The sequence below is a fragment of the Xiphophorus maculatus genome, chromosome 17, assembly GCF_002775205.1.
Source record: "Xiphophorus maculatus strain JP 163 A chromosome 17, X_maculatus-5.0-male, whole genome shotgun sequence".
In the NCBI taxonomy this organism is placed as follows: domain Eukaryota; kingdom Metazoa; phylum Chordata; class Actinopteri; order Cyprinodontiformes; family Poeciliidae; genus Xiphophorus; species Xiphophorus maculatus.
Genome location: NC_036459.1, coordinates 17,302,006 through 17,319,944, shown reverse-complemented (window position 1 = coordinate 17,319,944; position 17,939 = coordinate 17,302,006). Strand labels below are relative to the sequence as shown.

Here is a 17,939-nt window from a genome sequence, read left to right as displayed (position 1 = left end):
TTGAGAAAAAATTAAAATTGAAAAAAAAAATTTTGGTAAAACTGCAGTGGAAACCCTTTTGTCGCATCAGAGGAGTCACATGATCAACAGGCGGATGTCACTACTGGCAGAAACAGCAAAGAAAATGGCAGGAAGTGGCATTAGGAGGATGGTTTGTTTTTGTTTTTGTCAGGCCGTGTGCAGCTGGCTCCACCAGAGACCTCACAGCATCACAGTTCAGAAAAAGCTGTGTGTCATTCCAACGTGTTGAATCTATGACTGTAAAACGTCCGACTAAAATTTGCCCAAAACACCAAATATGAAGCCGCTCCAAAGGAGGCGGGGCTTGTTCTTCCAAGACATCAACGTTTCCTCTGATTGGCTGATAGACGATGAGACGTCATGACTGAATTATTAATATATCTCAACCAACTGTTTTCATTCATGATTTTTAATGACTTATCGCACGAGCAAACTTATTCACTTGCAATTAAAATTTTATTTCTTATTGGAAATAAGGTGGAAACGCTGCAGTTGCAAAATTGAGTTTTTCCGACATTAGGAGAACATAGGCAAAGATTTGAGCACTTTTATAATGGAAACACATCTATTGCGTAGACAGACAGAGACAGTCACAGGAGAGGATCCTTCCCTTTGCTCACTTTTACTTGCGCTGACCTTGAAGTGAGGAAAAAAACAAAAGTAGATTATGTTGCAAGAAAAAAAGACATGAATCTTTTGCTGCACTAGTGCAAACAAGAAAAAAAAAATGTTGCGCTCACCAGACTGGCACCTGCATTCTGCTGCAAGGAGGAAGCATGTGAAAGGTGCACTGGCTTCACTGGAGGAGTGGTGATTCATTCTGTAGGATTCAGCAAACATTTAAGAGCTACACACAAAGGCATCCCGGAATCACACACACACGGATTGGTGACATGATGCGACTTGTGTTGCCACCGGCGCTACAGAATTCGGTAAATTTCGTATCTACGACGGCAACCGTAGGAATTTGCTAATTATTTTTCAGTGTGTTAATAATTTACTTGGAAAGAAAAACCTCAACGTTTGCTGAATGAAACCGCAAGGCTGGACATTTAGAGTTTAACTGGTGTAAGTGAACTGGCTGCAGAAGTAAAAGTTGTGTGACCTGCTTCAGGTTGCTCAGTTGATGGATTCTTCCACCTGAATTGTTAGTCTCTGCAGCTCCTCCAGAGTTACCCTGGAGATCTTGGTTGTTGCCCTGATTAATGCTCTGCCAGCCTATGTTGGTAAGGTTGTAGTTTACTCTCGTCCCATTTTGAGCAAAAGGACTGAACAGTGTTATGTGAGAAGTTTAAAGTTTTGCAAATATACATTAACAACATTTTACCAACTAACCGAAAATGCCAAACAACAGTAAAGGTATGCTGTGAAGGAGCACTATTATGTAAAATCGACCTTTTCTTAGCTAGTTGTCATGTTACTATGTTATTCCCTCATCAAAAGGGTTAATAGAGGAGCCATGTTGTAATGACTTCCTGAAGGCAGAGTTTCAAAAAGAGCAGGAGCTTCTTAAAGAGACAGAGGCCCGATTTCAAGGCAAAGTAAAATTTCTTTTAAGTCGTATTTGATACATGCAGCACTTTTATAACAACTGAAGTTAGCATAGTTACTTTGATTGATTGTGCTATAAAATGGCAGTATGTGCCTGGAAAACACTTAATGCTGCCCCTTTAAAGCGCAACAGGACAGTGAATACATGTGACCAGCATGCTTTGAAGATACAGAAGAGATTTGAACCAGTAGTGTAAATTTAATCTACACTATTTTATGCTTGAACTGAAACACTGAAAACAGCTCAAGCATAAAATAACGTCACTCTCATGATGCGTTGCACGCGAACACGCCGGTAGCTGAGAATGTGCTGTTAACTTGTGATCCACATCGACCCAACAATGCTTCAAGGTAATTGCGTGTTTATTTTATGGCACGTTCCACTGGCGTTCTCCACAGAACGTGTTGGCACATGCTAAACACCTCACCATATCAATGTTTGATTTACATAAACCCAGGAGCCCAAGTTATGTCACCTCTCATTAGCCAAGGCAGCGCGGCGACGAGGCCGGTGCAACAACTCAGGAAACCTGTGAGTGTTCCTGCTAACACGTTGCCACCTTAAGGGTGATTATCTGCTTCAATCCTATCAATTAGGTGTTAAAAGCTCACATGGTGTGAAGCTACAACATTAGCCTCTAACCTATTACATGCCTGAGACAATGTTGCTACAGCACTACATGCTCTTCTCTCTTAGAAACCTGCCCCTCCTCTCACAGGTGTGTGTGTGTGGGCGTGCAGCCTCGGTGTGTGTAGGGGTTAGTCGAGGCCTTACCGTTAAATGACCATAGCAAAGCTTTGAATGCAGTTAGAAATCCTGGCGTCAGCGTTAAGTCTCACCTCTATTTAGAGAACTAACTACAAGTGGAACAGTTCTGAGAGTTGCTAGGGGAAACCAGTGAGGCATGTTGGAGGTGTGAGGGGAGGGAAATCTAATTTGTTCAGATTAAAGACTAAAGATCTGCTAATCAATGGCCTTCTGTTTTAAGTTTGGGTTTCCCATCCTGTGAGTGCCACAAAATTGACGTCAAAGTTATTATAGTTAACTAAAACTAATGAAAACTGAAATCTTCGTTAATAAACTGTAATTAGTTTGGAGGAACTATACTAAATTTAACTATATTGTGCGTTGATAAAAAAAAAAAATTTTAAACATACTGAAGGTATAAATATAATATTAGTTGTTTTGGTGTTTATGGATGTATTTATTAGCCTTTCGAACTGATGCGGAATTGATAAGCGGTCTACGTCAGCTGTTGGTAAAACTCCTCCTGGCAGTAATTATGCTAATCTGTAAAAGTTGGGAGAAAACTCCAGAATCAGTTGATTGCTCAACAATAATTGAATACATTTTTTGAAAATGTATACTTCTGAGTATTCATTACTATTATCACAATGCAATACTTTGACATTTTTGGAATTCTGCACCTAAAAATGAACCAAAGTATGAAAAAACTAAACCATATTTGACTAATAATATCTTATAAAAACTAAACCAATTAAAACTAGCTGAATTTGACAAAAAAGTCACTATAATGAAAACCCCAAAACTATTATAACCCTGGTTAACGTTTTACCGTTTTATGAGCATTAATACCAGCCCTCTTAGAGGTCACAACAAAAGTCCTCTAACAGAGGAACTGATCTGAAACAGTTCAGTGTTGACCTTAGATGTGTGTTTTTGTTGTCGGTCTTGTGATGGAGGGTTGGGTGTGTTTTCTGCGTCGTCTTCCAGGGTCAGTGGTAATTCCTCTACATGCCGACATGATTACACAAATCGAATAATGACCAGTTGCAGTATCAGCCCTGAGTGACATTTAAAACATTTAAATCGCTCCAGCTGTCAGAGAAAAAAATATATATATTGGCATTTTTCATGTTTGGAACCTACAGACGGAGTTTTTGTAATCCCAAATAAATAAAGTATAATTTCATTTTTTTCCCATCGGGACTTTTTTTTTTATATAAAGAAAAAGAACTTTGAAGTTCTCCAAGAATATGTCATTTTCATTTACTAATTCATTATGTAGCCATCTTTGTCGCCAAAATGAGATTAGTTAGAGATAATAAATAAATCATCAAATAGTGCACATATAAATCAGTCCTTTGTAATTTCAGTGCAGCTTTACTTAAACTCATGTTACTGACGCTGATTAACTCGCCTCAGCATTTTTATTCTATGCAAGGAACTATTTTCTTCTTAATTCAGTTAGCAGCTCTCTAAACAGCTAAGTTTAGAGAGTTTTTTAAGAAAACTGAACTTTATGTCCAGATATAGAGTGGAATAGAAAAGAAAAAATTATGACTGTGTGTATCCCTCAGAATACTAGACTTAATGGCTAGCTGGTTCCTGGTGAGGTTAAGTGTTCTTCTTCTTCTTCTTCAAATCTGTGTACATACAGATATGTATCAATCAATCAAAATTTTCCAGTCAACTAAATTGATGCGTTTTCTATGGTAGATACTTCCATACGGTCAGTATCGTACCTACAGCAAAAGGCGGTCAAATGTTTGGTACTTTCTCATTACAGTTTTGCTCGTCTTGATCTGAATCTTCTTAGCGGTTTCTCTAAAATCTAGTTGTTTAAAAAAAGGCTGTACAATTTTTCGTTTCCAAGCTACAAAAGTCGTTGAAAACTGGCAAATCAAGCTCTCTGAGTTGTATTGGTTCGTTGTTAGGAAGAGTCACTTTTGTAAGTGTGGAAGGGAATTGAAGAAGCATACTGAAGCACTTTGCAGAACCAAAGAAAGCTTGTTTTAGTTATTATTCATCTCGTTTTAAGATGTGTAGGTAAACTGTCCTGACCTGTTCATTTTCACATATTTTCCTGTAAGTCAGATAACGTTGTATGATTAGCAGCACATCCCAGAATGCTAATCTGGAGGTGGATCCTTATCTTCTCTTAAAATCCAGTTTGTGTGCTGTACATGTACCGGATCTGCTACGATACATTAGCAAACGTTGGAGAACTTTCATTGCAAATGAAGGTTTCTCGTCTGTAACATCGCTGACAGTAAGAGATGGTAAGTCTATTCAGATTTGCTAAGTGTCATGCTCTGCGATGAGGCGAACTGTTATTACCAAAACAAGCCAGTAATGATGTGGTTTCTGTGCAATTACAAAATTAACACGGTCAAAAAAAAAAAAAAAACACACACGGTGTTTCCAGATACACACTGTGTTGGTCTGTGGGAGCCACTAAACACCTCTTATATTAACCAGTAGAGTGTGTTTCAGCGATGTTGCTGTTGTAAGTGATATGTTGTTTGTCTCTGTGGTTTCTCTGGGGTTTTTTCTCTCTTTCTGCAGGTGTAGAAGCAGACTGGTAGAATGTTTTCTTGTGTTCTCTATTCTTCTCTCCTCTAGTCCTTCTTTCCCTTTAAAACTCCCCCCCCCCTATTCCGTTCCATCTCCATGTTGATTATTTGAAATAAACCCAAATCAATTTCTAGTTTTTTCTATATTTATACTTAAACATGCATTTATACATGTCAAGTGGAGTCAACAGTGTAACACTGCAGTTATGAAAGTCAGTCTGTCAGACCAGAACCAAAAGAGCAAATAAGCACTTTATTAATGTGACTTCTGTTATCTTTTATATGTCCAGTCGCCATATTGGATTTTGATATTGGAGTTGATTCTAAACCTCTACCTTCTTATGTTAGAATGCCAAATTCAAAGGCGAATTCTAGTTGAGTTTTCAGACTTATTGCATTTGTCCTACACATTGTTCTCACTGTGCATGTTGCTTTTAGCAGAGAAATATGTAATAAAAATCCAGCGTTTGAAGTTTCAGACATGAATTTTTCACCACATTTCCTTTAGACGCGAACATCCAGCCATTTATCCGAACGCAGCGTAATGTCAAACAAATAAGTGAAAGATTTCAGAGTCATAATTCAATTTAAAGTTCTTTGCAGATGCAGTCACATCGCTTGAATCTTTTCATATTCCAGCACCATATAACTACAAACGTTACCATGTTTCATGAGACGTTTATGAAACGTGGCGCTTCACTTTGAGGTGTGAGGGGGAAAAAATGCATTCAAAGGTTTCTACATGTTGACATCAATCTAAACAGACTTTCTTCCAGGTTTTTTCCTGTATTTTCTCAGCCTCTCTGCTGTTTCCGTCATTAATGTTCTTTTTCCTGGTCTGTCAATCCACCTGAGTGTTGGGCTGGATTGCATTTAGGGGTCTCAGACTAAGGAGGGAGTACAGTTTTTCTCAGTTATGTGCTACTTTGTGAGGATCTCGCATAAATTAAAAGAAAGCTGTAAATTCTGTTCTCAATTTTTTCGTCGCGGTAACCAGTGTGGTGGCGAAGAGAGTTGACGTCAGACAAGTTGTTTCGTGTCTCCTTGTTTTATTGTTGGATTCCTTTATCTGCTACTTAAAAAAAAGGCAAAGGTCAAAGGTCCTACTCAGACAATCTTATGTAGAAAAGAGCTTTGAGTCATTTCCACCTGAGCAGCTGGTCCTGTGCCTCTCATTGTCGTGAACAAGCCGGGTCCTTCCTGCTTTGTCTCTGCTGCCAGGACCTTTCTAAGCTGCTTCTGTCAGAAGACAAATGGTGTTTAAACAGGCTGCTAAGCAGATGGCTGAATGCTTTTGGTTGCTGCATGTCCTCCTTCCTTGTGGATCAAGCTAGCGGCACTGATGATTTATTCCAGTTGGATTCTATTTTATGTATTGTTTTGTTAAGCATTGTGTCAAAGGAATGATTGGTGAGAGGAAAGTAAACCTGAAAATCCAGCATTCAGTGACGGAGCTGCAGCCTCTGCTCACCCTGCAGAAAACTGTCCACACTGTGAAACGATTTAACAAGATTAAATATATTTCATAGGGATTTTGATGCGATAGGCCAACATTTAGTTCTAGGTGTATTTAGTAATTTCTCCCCAATGGGGGATTCGTAGAGTTGTTTCTTATCTCCTCTTGTATATATATTTGTTTTTGAATTGTCTTTGCTAATGAAAAGTGTGATGTGGGTTTGAGCTCTACGGTGGCCTAGGAAGGTCACCGTAGAGCCTCAGCGCAACAACAAAAGCCACGACAGCAATGCTGAAACAGAATTGATACTTTATCATCATTTTTTCTTTAGGATCTCTTCCATTTTAAATTCTATTTAATATGACATATTTTCGCAAATATCTTTAACATAAAATTCTAATTTGACCAAAAATCTGTCTCGGCATACCATGAATTTAATTTTAGCATAACTTCATTGTGGCTTTTTACCATGGTGGTGTGGCTTTTGAATTTTGCTGACCCTTCTGGGCCACCATAATGTTTCATTACCCTTTGCCAAGAGTCAACTTAAGAAACTCAAGTGCCTTCAGAACGCTCAGATTCTAAACTGTGTCATGTGGTAACTCTGATGGAGCTGCAGAGATCCGTAACTCAGGCAGGTTAAGCTGTCAAACTGGAAAACTATTGATTAGGGGGGAAAAGTGCTATTTTTCACGGTGATAAACTTCTGACCTTTTTTGGGGACGTTTTATGGCTCGACTAGAAAGAGAATTCAGATAAAAGCGTTTCTTTTTCAGCTGTGGCACATTGAACGCAGGATGTAGCTTTTGCTCTATGTACTTTTCATCAAGGCGGCGCTTTAGCTGGAGAGCCGCCTTGGAATAATCTTCAATAAGGTCTGTGCTTCCTTACAACTCAAATTAGCATCACGGTTCACAGTAAATGAATCCAAGTCATTTGTAGTTAGTTAGTATGGGATTTCAAAGGCCTGTTTTCCGGTTTCACCCAGTTCTGGGACTATTTTCAGGTCTTGGCACCATCTGAATATCACATGAAAAATACATTTTCCCCAGAACAATTATCCAGTTAAGTGTGGCGTACACGGCTGTTATCTTGTAAACAAGGCTTTCTGAAATCACTTGACGGTGAAATGTGAGGGACCTCCTGACAGCTGGGCCTTTAAGTGATTCGTCTTGTTCCTGTTTGCCTCTTGTGATTATATAAATCATGTCTTTGCCACATTTTCTCATGAAGAAACACTGGAACAAGGCAACATTTTGGCTATCTCTGCAATTACCATGCCTTTTTCTATTGCAACCCATTGAAAGAAAGAATTTGATTTCAATACTTTTAGACACCAGTTAGTGTTAAGTCTATGTGCACGTTGAAATTGTTGAGTAACATCCCATCCGTGGCTACAGAAGCTTCAGCTCTTCTAGGAACAATTTCTGGGGGAAAGACTGACGTTTGACAAGAAGGACTGGCCTGCAGTGTCCGCTCTGATCCATTCCAAACATGCTTTGTTGGTTTGACGTCAGAATTCTTTGAAGGCCAGTCGGTTCTTCAACAGCATACATGCTCATCCGTGTCTTCGGGGGTCATGCTTTGTGCTCTGGCGCAGAGACACGCTGGAGCAGGAAGGAGCTTTCCCCTAAATCCATCCCCAAAGATTTCAAAGCACAAAACTGTCTAATCCACCAATGTTTTGCTACAATGCTGCATTAAGAGTTTCAGACCAAAATTAGATTGAAAAATGTTTAAATTCCATGGTAGATGTCTGTTGACCGTTTTGGAAACCAGGGTTCCTGAAGACCTGGTGTATTGCAGGTGTTAGTCTTTCCAACACACCTAAATCAAATGAATGGTTCAATATTAAGGAATTAATTTAGTCAATACATAAGCTGTGTTTATGGGACACATCTAAAACAAGTGAATATTCATGTTTTAGTCTTGAGGAACATCAGCGTTTGAGGACTAGAAGTGGACACCTACACAAATGTTCCCAGAGTTCTCGGTGGAGCTATGCCAAGTCAAATGCTACTTTGATTTTAGACTGCATCCATATCTTCAGATCAGGACTATATATTGGAAAGGATAATTGACCAAATATTAATTCTTAACTTGTTTCTGTTCTCATCAGACTTTGATAAAATATTACTAGATGGTCACAAGTTGCAAATGAATCAATTCCATTTGCAGCCACTGGACTCAAATAAACAGGAAAACCACCATTTTATAATGCTTAAAGAAAATTAAAGGCTTTGGGTCTCTGCAGGGTCCTACTAAGCAATTTATGGCTCAAAATCCATTTTAAGCATCTGGCATCTATTTTAATGTAATTGGCGATTATTTAACATCCAAATTTGGTTTAAAGTCATTTATTGGAAGTCTAAATGTAGTGATTGATGAGCAGGAGAAAATATTCTATGACATTATTTTTGTTACACAGACGATGCTGTTTTGAGTTTCAGTTAATCATTCCTATCATTTATGCTTGATTTATAGATTATATTTTAGATGATAATGAATTACTAGTTTTAAGCATGAGTTTAGACCACTTAATCTATTCTGTATTGATCAGAATCACTTATAAGCTTAACATTGACTCATTCCTAACTCACCTAAACACAAATTAGATCTACTGCTTAGTGGACATTAAGCATCAATATTGATAGCATGGAGATGGTAGTTAATAAGATGGCAGGAGGGAATTTATGTATCGTTTATATTTTAAGATGTACATTTTGCAAGTTAAATTGACATTTAAATATTTTACCTACCTTGGTTTTGAAGCCGTGGAGGAGTATTGTCACTTTGTGTTTCACTTTGATTGCTTTTTGAAAGCAAATATGGTCATATTTGAAAACCTACATTACAATGCATGGACGCTAAAATCACGCAATTGTTTTCAAAAGCATCACTGCTCAAAATGAGAACTGACGAATAACTTTTGAAAAAGAATATTTCCTTTGTGGCGTCCTACAAGCCCCAAGTATTAACTGCTAGCTTTGTTTCTGCACTTTTTGAAAGTTCTAAATACTGAGCACCTAAAATATTTATTTCCTTTCTTTTTGTGATGCTTTTGAAGTGAATGCAGTGATTCTACAGTGGTTCCCTCATTTTACGAGGATTCAGAGTTTAGATCTAAGCTGGGCCTTTCTGTGAAGAAGTTTCCCCTACCTGCTCCGGTGTTCTCGCGTACTCCCCTAACTCCTCCCACAGGTTAAAAAGATTTGGTTTGGCATAAATTTGGTTTGTATACTAGGTGGAATAAAGGTTGAGGTGGAATAAAAACATTACAGCGCAAGATACAGACTAATTACAATTCTTTTAAATGGAAAATGTTGTCTACAGAACATAGTGTTAATCTTTCGTTAACTAGGTTTTTAATTAGCGGATGTTTTTCTAAAAACCCGGGCAGAACCATTTCTTAACCACGGCCAAATAAAACAGTGTGTCTTTCTTTCTTTTTTTTCTAGAGATGAAAGACTCTGTGTTTTTAATCTTACAATATTTACAGATGCCTGTTTTTTAAAAAGTGGTTTACTTAGCTTGGTTTTTTTTTTAGTTTTATGTGTTTACATTTCTGGCCCTCGAGGCAGAAAGCTTGGACGCCACTCGTTTTAGCTTTTTGCCAGTCTTAATGGAGATGAATGACTTCAAAGCTCATGATTCCAGATGCTAATACAGTTCTGTTTTATTAAATTGTTTTTAATTTTTTTGAACAAGGGTCAACAGTGGTTGTGAAATTTTATTAGATTTTTTTTTTAAAGTCAGATATGTTTTTTTCCCCAACACCTTTCCTAGAATTCAGAAATGTAAAATTCAAGTTTCTCAGAACCAGAACGCATGTAAACAACCTTTCAGCTGGTGAGATTAAGTAAAAAAAAAAAAAAAACGAACAATTACCTGACGACATCGCTTAAGATAATTGAGATTTAACTGACTACAAAAAGCAGGTCAAACTTTAACTTAGAGGAGTAAAAAAAAAACCAAACATAAACTCCAGTTGAAGTTGTATTCTGATCATATTGTTCTGCTCGTTGTGAACAATGTGCTGAATTGAAAGCATTGTTTTGTGGGAAACAACAGCGACAGACGAGGTTACTTAACCCGGTTAAGATGCTGGAACAGACAATGTCAACAGCCTCGTTTAGAGAGCTAGCGGGCAAAAGGTTTTTCAGTTGAGGATGTTTCATGGAAGTGAGGTATGTCGCACAAGTTGCCACATGTCAATTCCCAAGCATGTATGCTTAGTCGAAGGCACGTCCTCGTGCCGCGAGTCTTTTGGATTTGTGTTAAAAATCAGCCGTTTTAAATGCTCTTGAAGCTGAAATCACCTCTGATCTTGAGAGTTATAAAGCCATGCGAATCTTTCGTTTCATGTGATTCTCTTGCTTTGAAAATGAAAATGCACAAAGTCGGTTTGATGACGTAGAAGGTGTTCTGAGCCCCGTTTTTCACGACCTAGATTTAATACGACTTATTGGAAAACAGTCAAATAAGGAAATCAGACCCACTGCTAAATAAATGGTGTTTTCTTCAAAAGGTCCGTCTTACAAAAGTAACTATACCCTCCATGTTTTTTCATAGTATTTAAAAGATGAACACAAAATAGTGTGAATTTCTGAACTGGAAAGAAAGGTTCTCACTTTTATTACACACAATGATGTGATAATTCAACCAACAAGGGAAAAATGTTTTGTTTTAAGTGAAATAATTTGCCGGTGGAACTAGTTCTTTTTCATGAATATTAAGTAATTATTGACTGAAAACAAGCTCCTAGTTCTTGGTGAAAAGTTACTTGTGAATTAGTTTTGTGTTGTTTAAAGTGTACCAAGACATTTGCACTAGAAACTAGACCAATAACTAGATTCTGTTCAACAATTGGCTCGGTAGAAATTCTACCAGGTGAATCCAAGTGAATGGGAGAAAGCCCAGACTGCCTGCGAAGTGTGATTTTAATCAAGCGCAAAAGCACAGGAAGGCAATGGCCAGGCTAGTTGTAAAGCTATAAAATGATACAAACACTCCTGCAAGGAACTGTACTTCTGTAAATGAAAGAAAATCCCAGTTGGACATATTAAGGGTACAAACCTTATATCTCTTCCCTTTTTATGTGTTCACAGATTTTGCAGGTGAATCTAGTGATGTCCATCCTGCTGTATGTGATGGCCCTTGTGTACCTGTATGGTATTCAAGCATCTAGCATGAACAGCAGCCACAAGGGACAGCAGCAGCACCCGCCGAGCCCCGACCCGTTGAACTCCCTCATAATCCAGCTGCTGCAGGCCGACCTGACGAGGGAGCGGACCCCGGGGAGCCACCGGCAGCAGGGGAGAGGCAGGGACGCCAAGCACCACGATCCCATCCTCCCTGTTTCGGGGCCAAGCGTACCGTTCAAGGACCAGGAGGACGGCGAGCCGTGGGGCGCGGGCGGCCGCAGCGGCGGGAGCAGCGAAGGCGCCGTGGAGCAGCAGGTGACGCTGGTGAACTCTGACCTTCTGCGGAACCACAAGAGATACATTTCTCCGCGGGTGGTGCTGAGCGACCGGCCGCCGCTCCAGCCGCCTCCCCTGTACCTGGCCGACGACTTCGTGAGCGGCGGGCCGGAGGGAGCGGCGGCGGGAAACAAAACGCGGAAGAAGCGGCAGGCCGAACACCGGAGTTACCGCGGGGAGTATTCCGTCTGCGACAGCGAGAGCAAGTGGGTGATGGACAAAACCAGCGCCATGGACCTACGGGGAATCAACGTGACGGTCATGGCCAAAGTTAAAACCTTCGACAAGCGGGAGGTCAAGCAGTTTTTCTACGAGACGAACTGTCGAGGCGAAGAGGAGCCGTCCAGAGCCAAAGAAAGGCAGTGCCGGGGAATCGACGAAAAAAACTGGAGCTCTCAGTGCAAGACGACGCAGACGTTTGTTCGCGCGCTGACGCAGGACCACAGCGGCATGGTGGGCTGGAGGTGGATACGCATAAACACTTCCTGCGTCTGCGCGTTGTCGAGGAGGAAACGCAAGACGTAAAATTCAAGTCTCTCTGAACCAGAACCAGTGGAGGTCCACTTTTCTTTTTCTGGGATTTTATTTCCACAGCGAACCGCACCACAGGATTAGGTGCGGCGGTAGCGGACCACGACGTTCTGCTCCAAACTATCCATCTGAAGAAGTCTCGGGTCCTTTTGAATGCGATTTCAAACTAATGTGCTGCAAGCTGTAACGAAAGAACTCTCGCGAGAGGGCGAGGACTGCGCAACGGAGAACTGTACATATAAATTATTTAAATTATATGAAATTGCATGTAGTGAATACATGGTTATCTATCTTTATATGATGTATGAATATATTTGTGTTATTTATTGACAGAAGATTCCTTAAAATGAAAATGAGAAAAAAGAAGCGAGGCGTAAACCTGACTTTTAAGACTATAATGCGAAGCTAGGGGCTGAAAAGGTGCTTCACAGCGAGACTTCATAAGTGCCTTCACTGAAAGTGTGAGTAGCAGGACATGGCAGCAACGGTTGCCGTAAACGTTTTAGCAACGGGTCCGTAGTAAGGCGACCCATCAGCAGGGACCTGTCCCGTCCCGCCGACCCGACACGAAGCCCGCACGAGACCGGCGACACAATCAGAGGTCGCGAGACAACCAAGATGTGTAACAAGAAACCTTTTCAGTGTCTTCGCCGTGATGTCGACCAGCGGTCAAGTTTTGCTTCTTGTGGTCTCATTTGTTTCATCCTTTGAATAAAAAGCCCATATATCCCAAAGTTGGAAATTTAATATTTAAAAAATATATATATTAAGACCCATTTCAAATTGTTACAGTGCCAAAGATTAGATAACACATGTAAGAGGATAATAAATGTCTTTATTCTTCTTTTCACGGCTTACCTTCCGAATCTGTTTTGATTTCACAGTTTTCATGGTTGGTCGAAGTGACTCGTGTTTGGTTTGGTTTTACCCAAATGCAACTTCGGCATGTTTGTCCATTTTGAACAACGTTCAAAAGTGTGCCCGTTTAACACCTAATAATTTTATATGAGTAACTTTTTTTTTTTTTAAAGTTAGGGTTAAGGATAAATAAATGTAGCTACTTGAACATAAAACAGAAACTGAATGGAAAATTTACCTGTGTTAGCTAACAGGCTAACAGTTACCCAACAGGGAAAAATAGTTGATTTTGGTCATTTAAAGCAACTCAGACTGAAAACACGGTATCAGCAGGTAGCAATGAGCTAAACATTTACCCTGTTACTATGCCTGAAGATGATTCTGCCATTTTGGATGCCAGTGTAAATTCTGAAGAAAACATGGCCTGGTTGAGAAAAACTGAAAAATTAAATAGTTTTCTATCTCCTGGATATAATTTTTTTTTTTTTTAGTTAATATTAATTTGTCAAAAATTAGCTAATTGTGCCGTCTGACTAGCTGTCTTATCGTGACACCATTTAACAGTTGAACATTTTTAGTGGGATTGAGATTTTTTTTTAACAGTAAAGGTTGGGTACTATCCTGAAATATACTTAGTCTAATGAACATAAAACGAAAACTGAAAGGAGTCTGCATAAAGACTAGAAAGATCACTGGGATTTTTTATCTTTTACATGTTGAGAGAAGTGCTTCTCTAACCTCTCAAACATATATTCTAAAAAAAGTCACATTTGCCAAAAAAAAGAACAAGTTTTTCGTGCTGAACTACTGTGCTGATGTCAGCTTCTGGATTTCACATAATGGCACACAGGACCTTTAGTACCTTCCTGCGTAAAAGTTCATTTCAAACGTTACTTTTAATCTGACAAACGAGACTCATCAGGACGGATACTTATTATTTTATCCAACATAACTGCATTTGGAGTTATGATTTTCAACGTTAAAATATTTATTTCTTTGTTTGGAAGGTTTGATTCAAGCCCGCCTGGAAGTAACATGTGAGGGTTTATTTAAAGAACTTATGAGAATAAAAATAGTATGAATCATCCACTGTGATGTTCTCAGCCACCAGCTCAATCCACAGTGAATTCGAACCCACAAAGTTACACAGAGTTCTCCAGCACAGAAGACACGCGCTGAGGGAATTCCCTTTGGAAACACGCTGAAAGATTCATTTCTCACCTTGTTTACATTGTTAGGATTAAATCCCACATCTTAAGAGTTCACAGACCAAAAGAGTTTATGTGGTTACTTACCTTCAGGTAATTTCATACCAAACACAGGCATGTGTACAATCCTGAGTATTAAATTGTAACACAGAAGCACAATCGGGTCATTTTTTTAAGAACAAATTAAAGACTACCATGACCAACAGCTCAGCCAGTGAGACTCTTCGTTTTGCTGTCAAAGATTATGGCGTATGAAAGCCATTGTAGATAGAAAAAAAAAAAAGGAAAAGTACATTTTTACCAAAAAACTGAGATTGATCTAAGAGATTTTCTAGCGTAAGGACATTTATGAGCTTTAAAAGTCAAAAACGTTTGGTATTACTGGTAGACTTGGTCTCAATGTCATCGATATTTTTGTATTGATCTGCCCACCTCTGTTAGTGGAAGCTGGCGTTACTCATACGAAACCATGCATTATTTTCCCTTCCAGTTCACAATTGTGTGTTAATGTGTTCTATTAAATCTCAACAAAATACGTTAATGCTGATTAATAAGGCCCTATTAAATGTAACATCATTTTTCAAGCAGGGGCAAAGTTGATTTGTCAAACTGGGTAATACTACAATTAATCATGTTGACAACTATGTGATGATGCTTTTACTTCAAAAAATCTTACCAAGTGTTTTTGGTCTAGTTTCTAGTGCAAACATTGATGGTGACCACCTTATGCCAAATGTTACAAGTGCAGATGAGCAGTTGATGGATTTTTAGTACTTTTAAATTAATCCATAACAAAAGTTTGTTTAAAATGTATCTGTACTGCCATTGATACAATAAGATACAAAAGGTTGCAACGCAACAGAAAGTACTCGTTCCATTGGCAGATTATTGCACTATTATTTCTTACACTTATTCTGAAAAAGAGTAAGAAAATCTGCTAGTGGAACTTGAACTTCCTTTTTTATCAATATTAAGCGTTTTTTTTTTTTCACTTAAAACAAGCTCTGGAATCTTGGTAAAAGTTACTTATTAGTTAGTTTTGTCTTATTTGAAGTGTATGAAGATATTTGCACTAAAAACTAGACCAAAATTACTTGATACATTTTGTATTTTTGCAGTGCAGGGTTTCCAACTACCTCAGCTTCTTTTATTCACATTGGAGAGTATGGCTCTAATTAGATGCAATGTTTGCAGAAATTACTGGAAGTTGGTCCCTGAGCGTGCAACCCGAGCGCAGCATTGATTTAACAACTCAATGATAGTTATCGCTGAATTTTCTCTTATGGACAGTCATTAACACAATAAGGAACATTGGAATGTTGGAATTTGGGTCAATTCAAAGGTACAATAAATGAGCCACAATGTTTTTAGTAAGGGATTTGTAGCTAGAAACAAGACAAAGTATTGAAAATACATTGTTTCCGTAAGTTCAATAATGACCAGACCAAATATGGCAGGAAAAACATAATCAAAACGTCTCATGTCTGCAGTGAAAATGGCTCAAGAGCAGGGAGAAAAGCACAAGGTCTCAGTTTCAGTTATGCAGCCGAAGCAACAAGATTGACAACGATATGAATCAGTCATTATCAAATTCCACGGAGATCTGCGTAATGAAGCATGTTTGTTTCTTCACCCTGTGGTTTCTAAGAGGCAAAGCAATATTTCAGAGTTCTGACAACTGACTTTCACTGCGTTTCTTTGAAACCAGCCTGGTATGTCTGAAAGGATTTAGGACTTTTTAGACATTGTTTGAACGAAGGTTTCTGTTATTGAGGAGTTTGACATTGACAGATAAAAACTGTCTTCTAAGGAAAAGCTTTTCTTTTTCTTTAATCCATCCAGTACTGGTTAAGGAGCGTGTCCAGAGAAACCCATTTGTTCTGTGTGAGTACGATTAAGCACAATGTTTTTACTGGTCCTGTATTTAGACGAACATTTTTTAACGCTTTCTAAACATGTTGTTATCTTATTATTGTGAGCTATTTTTTTCTCCCCACAAAACTGGCCAAATATATAATGTTTCCAAGACCTTGTCGGCAATTGTGTCGTTAATGGTGGTTGGTTCAGACGTTTAAAATCTGAGCACTGGCGAGAATTTAACGCGTTGCCTAGTGAGACAATGGCAGAAACAACGTAACCTTCTACATCTTATTGTAACAATGCCAGTACAAATAAGCTTTAAATAAATCATTGTTATGGATATTAAAAGTGCTATAAATCCATCAACACCTCATCTCCGCTTGTGACATTTGCAATAAGGTTGTCACTAAACACCTGAGTCAGTAATGTTCACTTTAACAACTTCCTTGGCAGCAAGTTAGCACATGACACAAACTCTATCCACGTTTCCATGGTAAACATAAGGACAGTTACAGAATAATATGTACTGTGAGAATGTGGACAATTACAAAATGGCACACGCACATTTTAAGGGTAGTGAACTGTAGACGCCTCGTTTGATTCACACACTGCATGTGGTGTTGAACTGTGTTAGTTCGAAGGGGTGGTTTCCTCGGTGACGGGGTCAGAATCAGCCAAATTCAGGGCCCTAAGCAGCCGGTTTCCTCTCACAGCTCAAAGAAAATTAGCCTCACTCGTCCATTCCTGCTCCAAGTAATCTTTATATATATTCGTGTACTTTGAGGGTCATGATTCCCAGTCAACATTTCTTTGACATTTTGTGGTTTTACACATTCAAACTCACTCTGAGCAACAGTTGAACCTCGTCGTCTGCCCATAGACATACTTTACTCACTGCCATTTTGACCTTTGGTTTTCAGGTAGAAAGGTTTGACTTTCAAAAAATATAGCACCAGCTAGTGGCGTGGCGAGGGAATTACACCATTTCCACGTTTACCGTTGCTGTGTTGTTTACATAGTAACGATTGTACTTGGAACATTGTCGTGTAAACGAGTTAATATAAATTTTCATTGGATTGTTGCGCAAACAGGGCTTTACGCCTTACGCTAACCGAGGTAGACTTGTGGTTTTCGTTTTGGTCTTACTTTTCAATTCAGTACAGAATCTATGGCATTTGAACTTTTACCTAGTGTTTTTATGGCTAAAATAGATTTTTTTTCTTAAGTAATAGCAATGTAAAAGCTGAACTTAATTTAAAAACAAATGGTTATATCAAAATAGAAGAAAAACATATGTCATCTTTAAGGAAAGCCATTGATGCTGCTTAATCACAGCGTGGTGACACAGTGCTTATTCATCTCTGAGGCTGTGTTACGTTTTTATATTTAATCCAAAAACATCAGGTGTCTTTCATGAGGTGTTAAATTTGTCTTTGTGTCTTTTGTTTGGTGTTTCTGGGAACCCCGTTTGGCAGAAAAGGTGTGATAATGGGGCGAAGGTTCAACTTTCAGCCAATCAGCAACCTTAAACAATGCTTTTACATCATGATTCAAGTCTTACAAAATTCTTGAAACCCAAGTCGTATTGAAAATGTGTAGCAAGACATAAAAGCTGATGTTCAGACGCCCTGTAGTAAATCTGACTGAGCTTGAATC

At 38.8% G+C, this 17,939-nt stretch overlaps 1 protein-coding gene across 1 annotated transcript in view; it reads left to right on the top strand.

The window, feature by feature from the left end:
* The window catches only part of ntf3 (neurotrophin 3), a 37,514-nt gene extending 24,311 nt beyond the window's left edge, over window positions 1-13,203 (top strand). Inside the window, exon 2 of the mRNA XM_023349805.1 lies at window positions 11,455-13,203. Within this exon, the coding sequence (XP_023205573.1) occupies window positions 11,455-12,351 (897 nt within the window). The 3' untranslated portion in view covers window positions 12,352-13,203. The remainder of the gene's footprint in view (window positions 1-11,454) is intronic.
* Window positions 13,204-17,939: the final 4,736 nt, after the last annotated feature.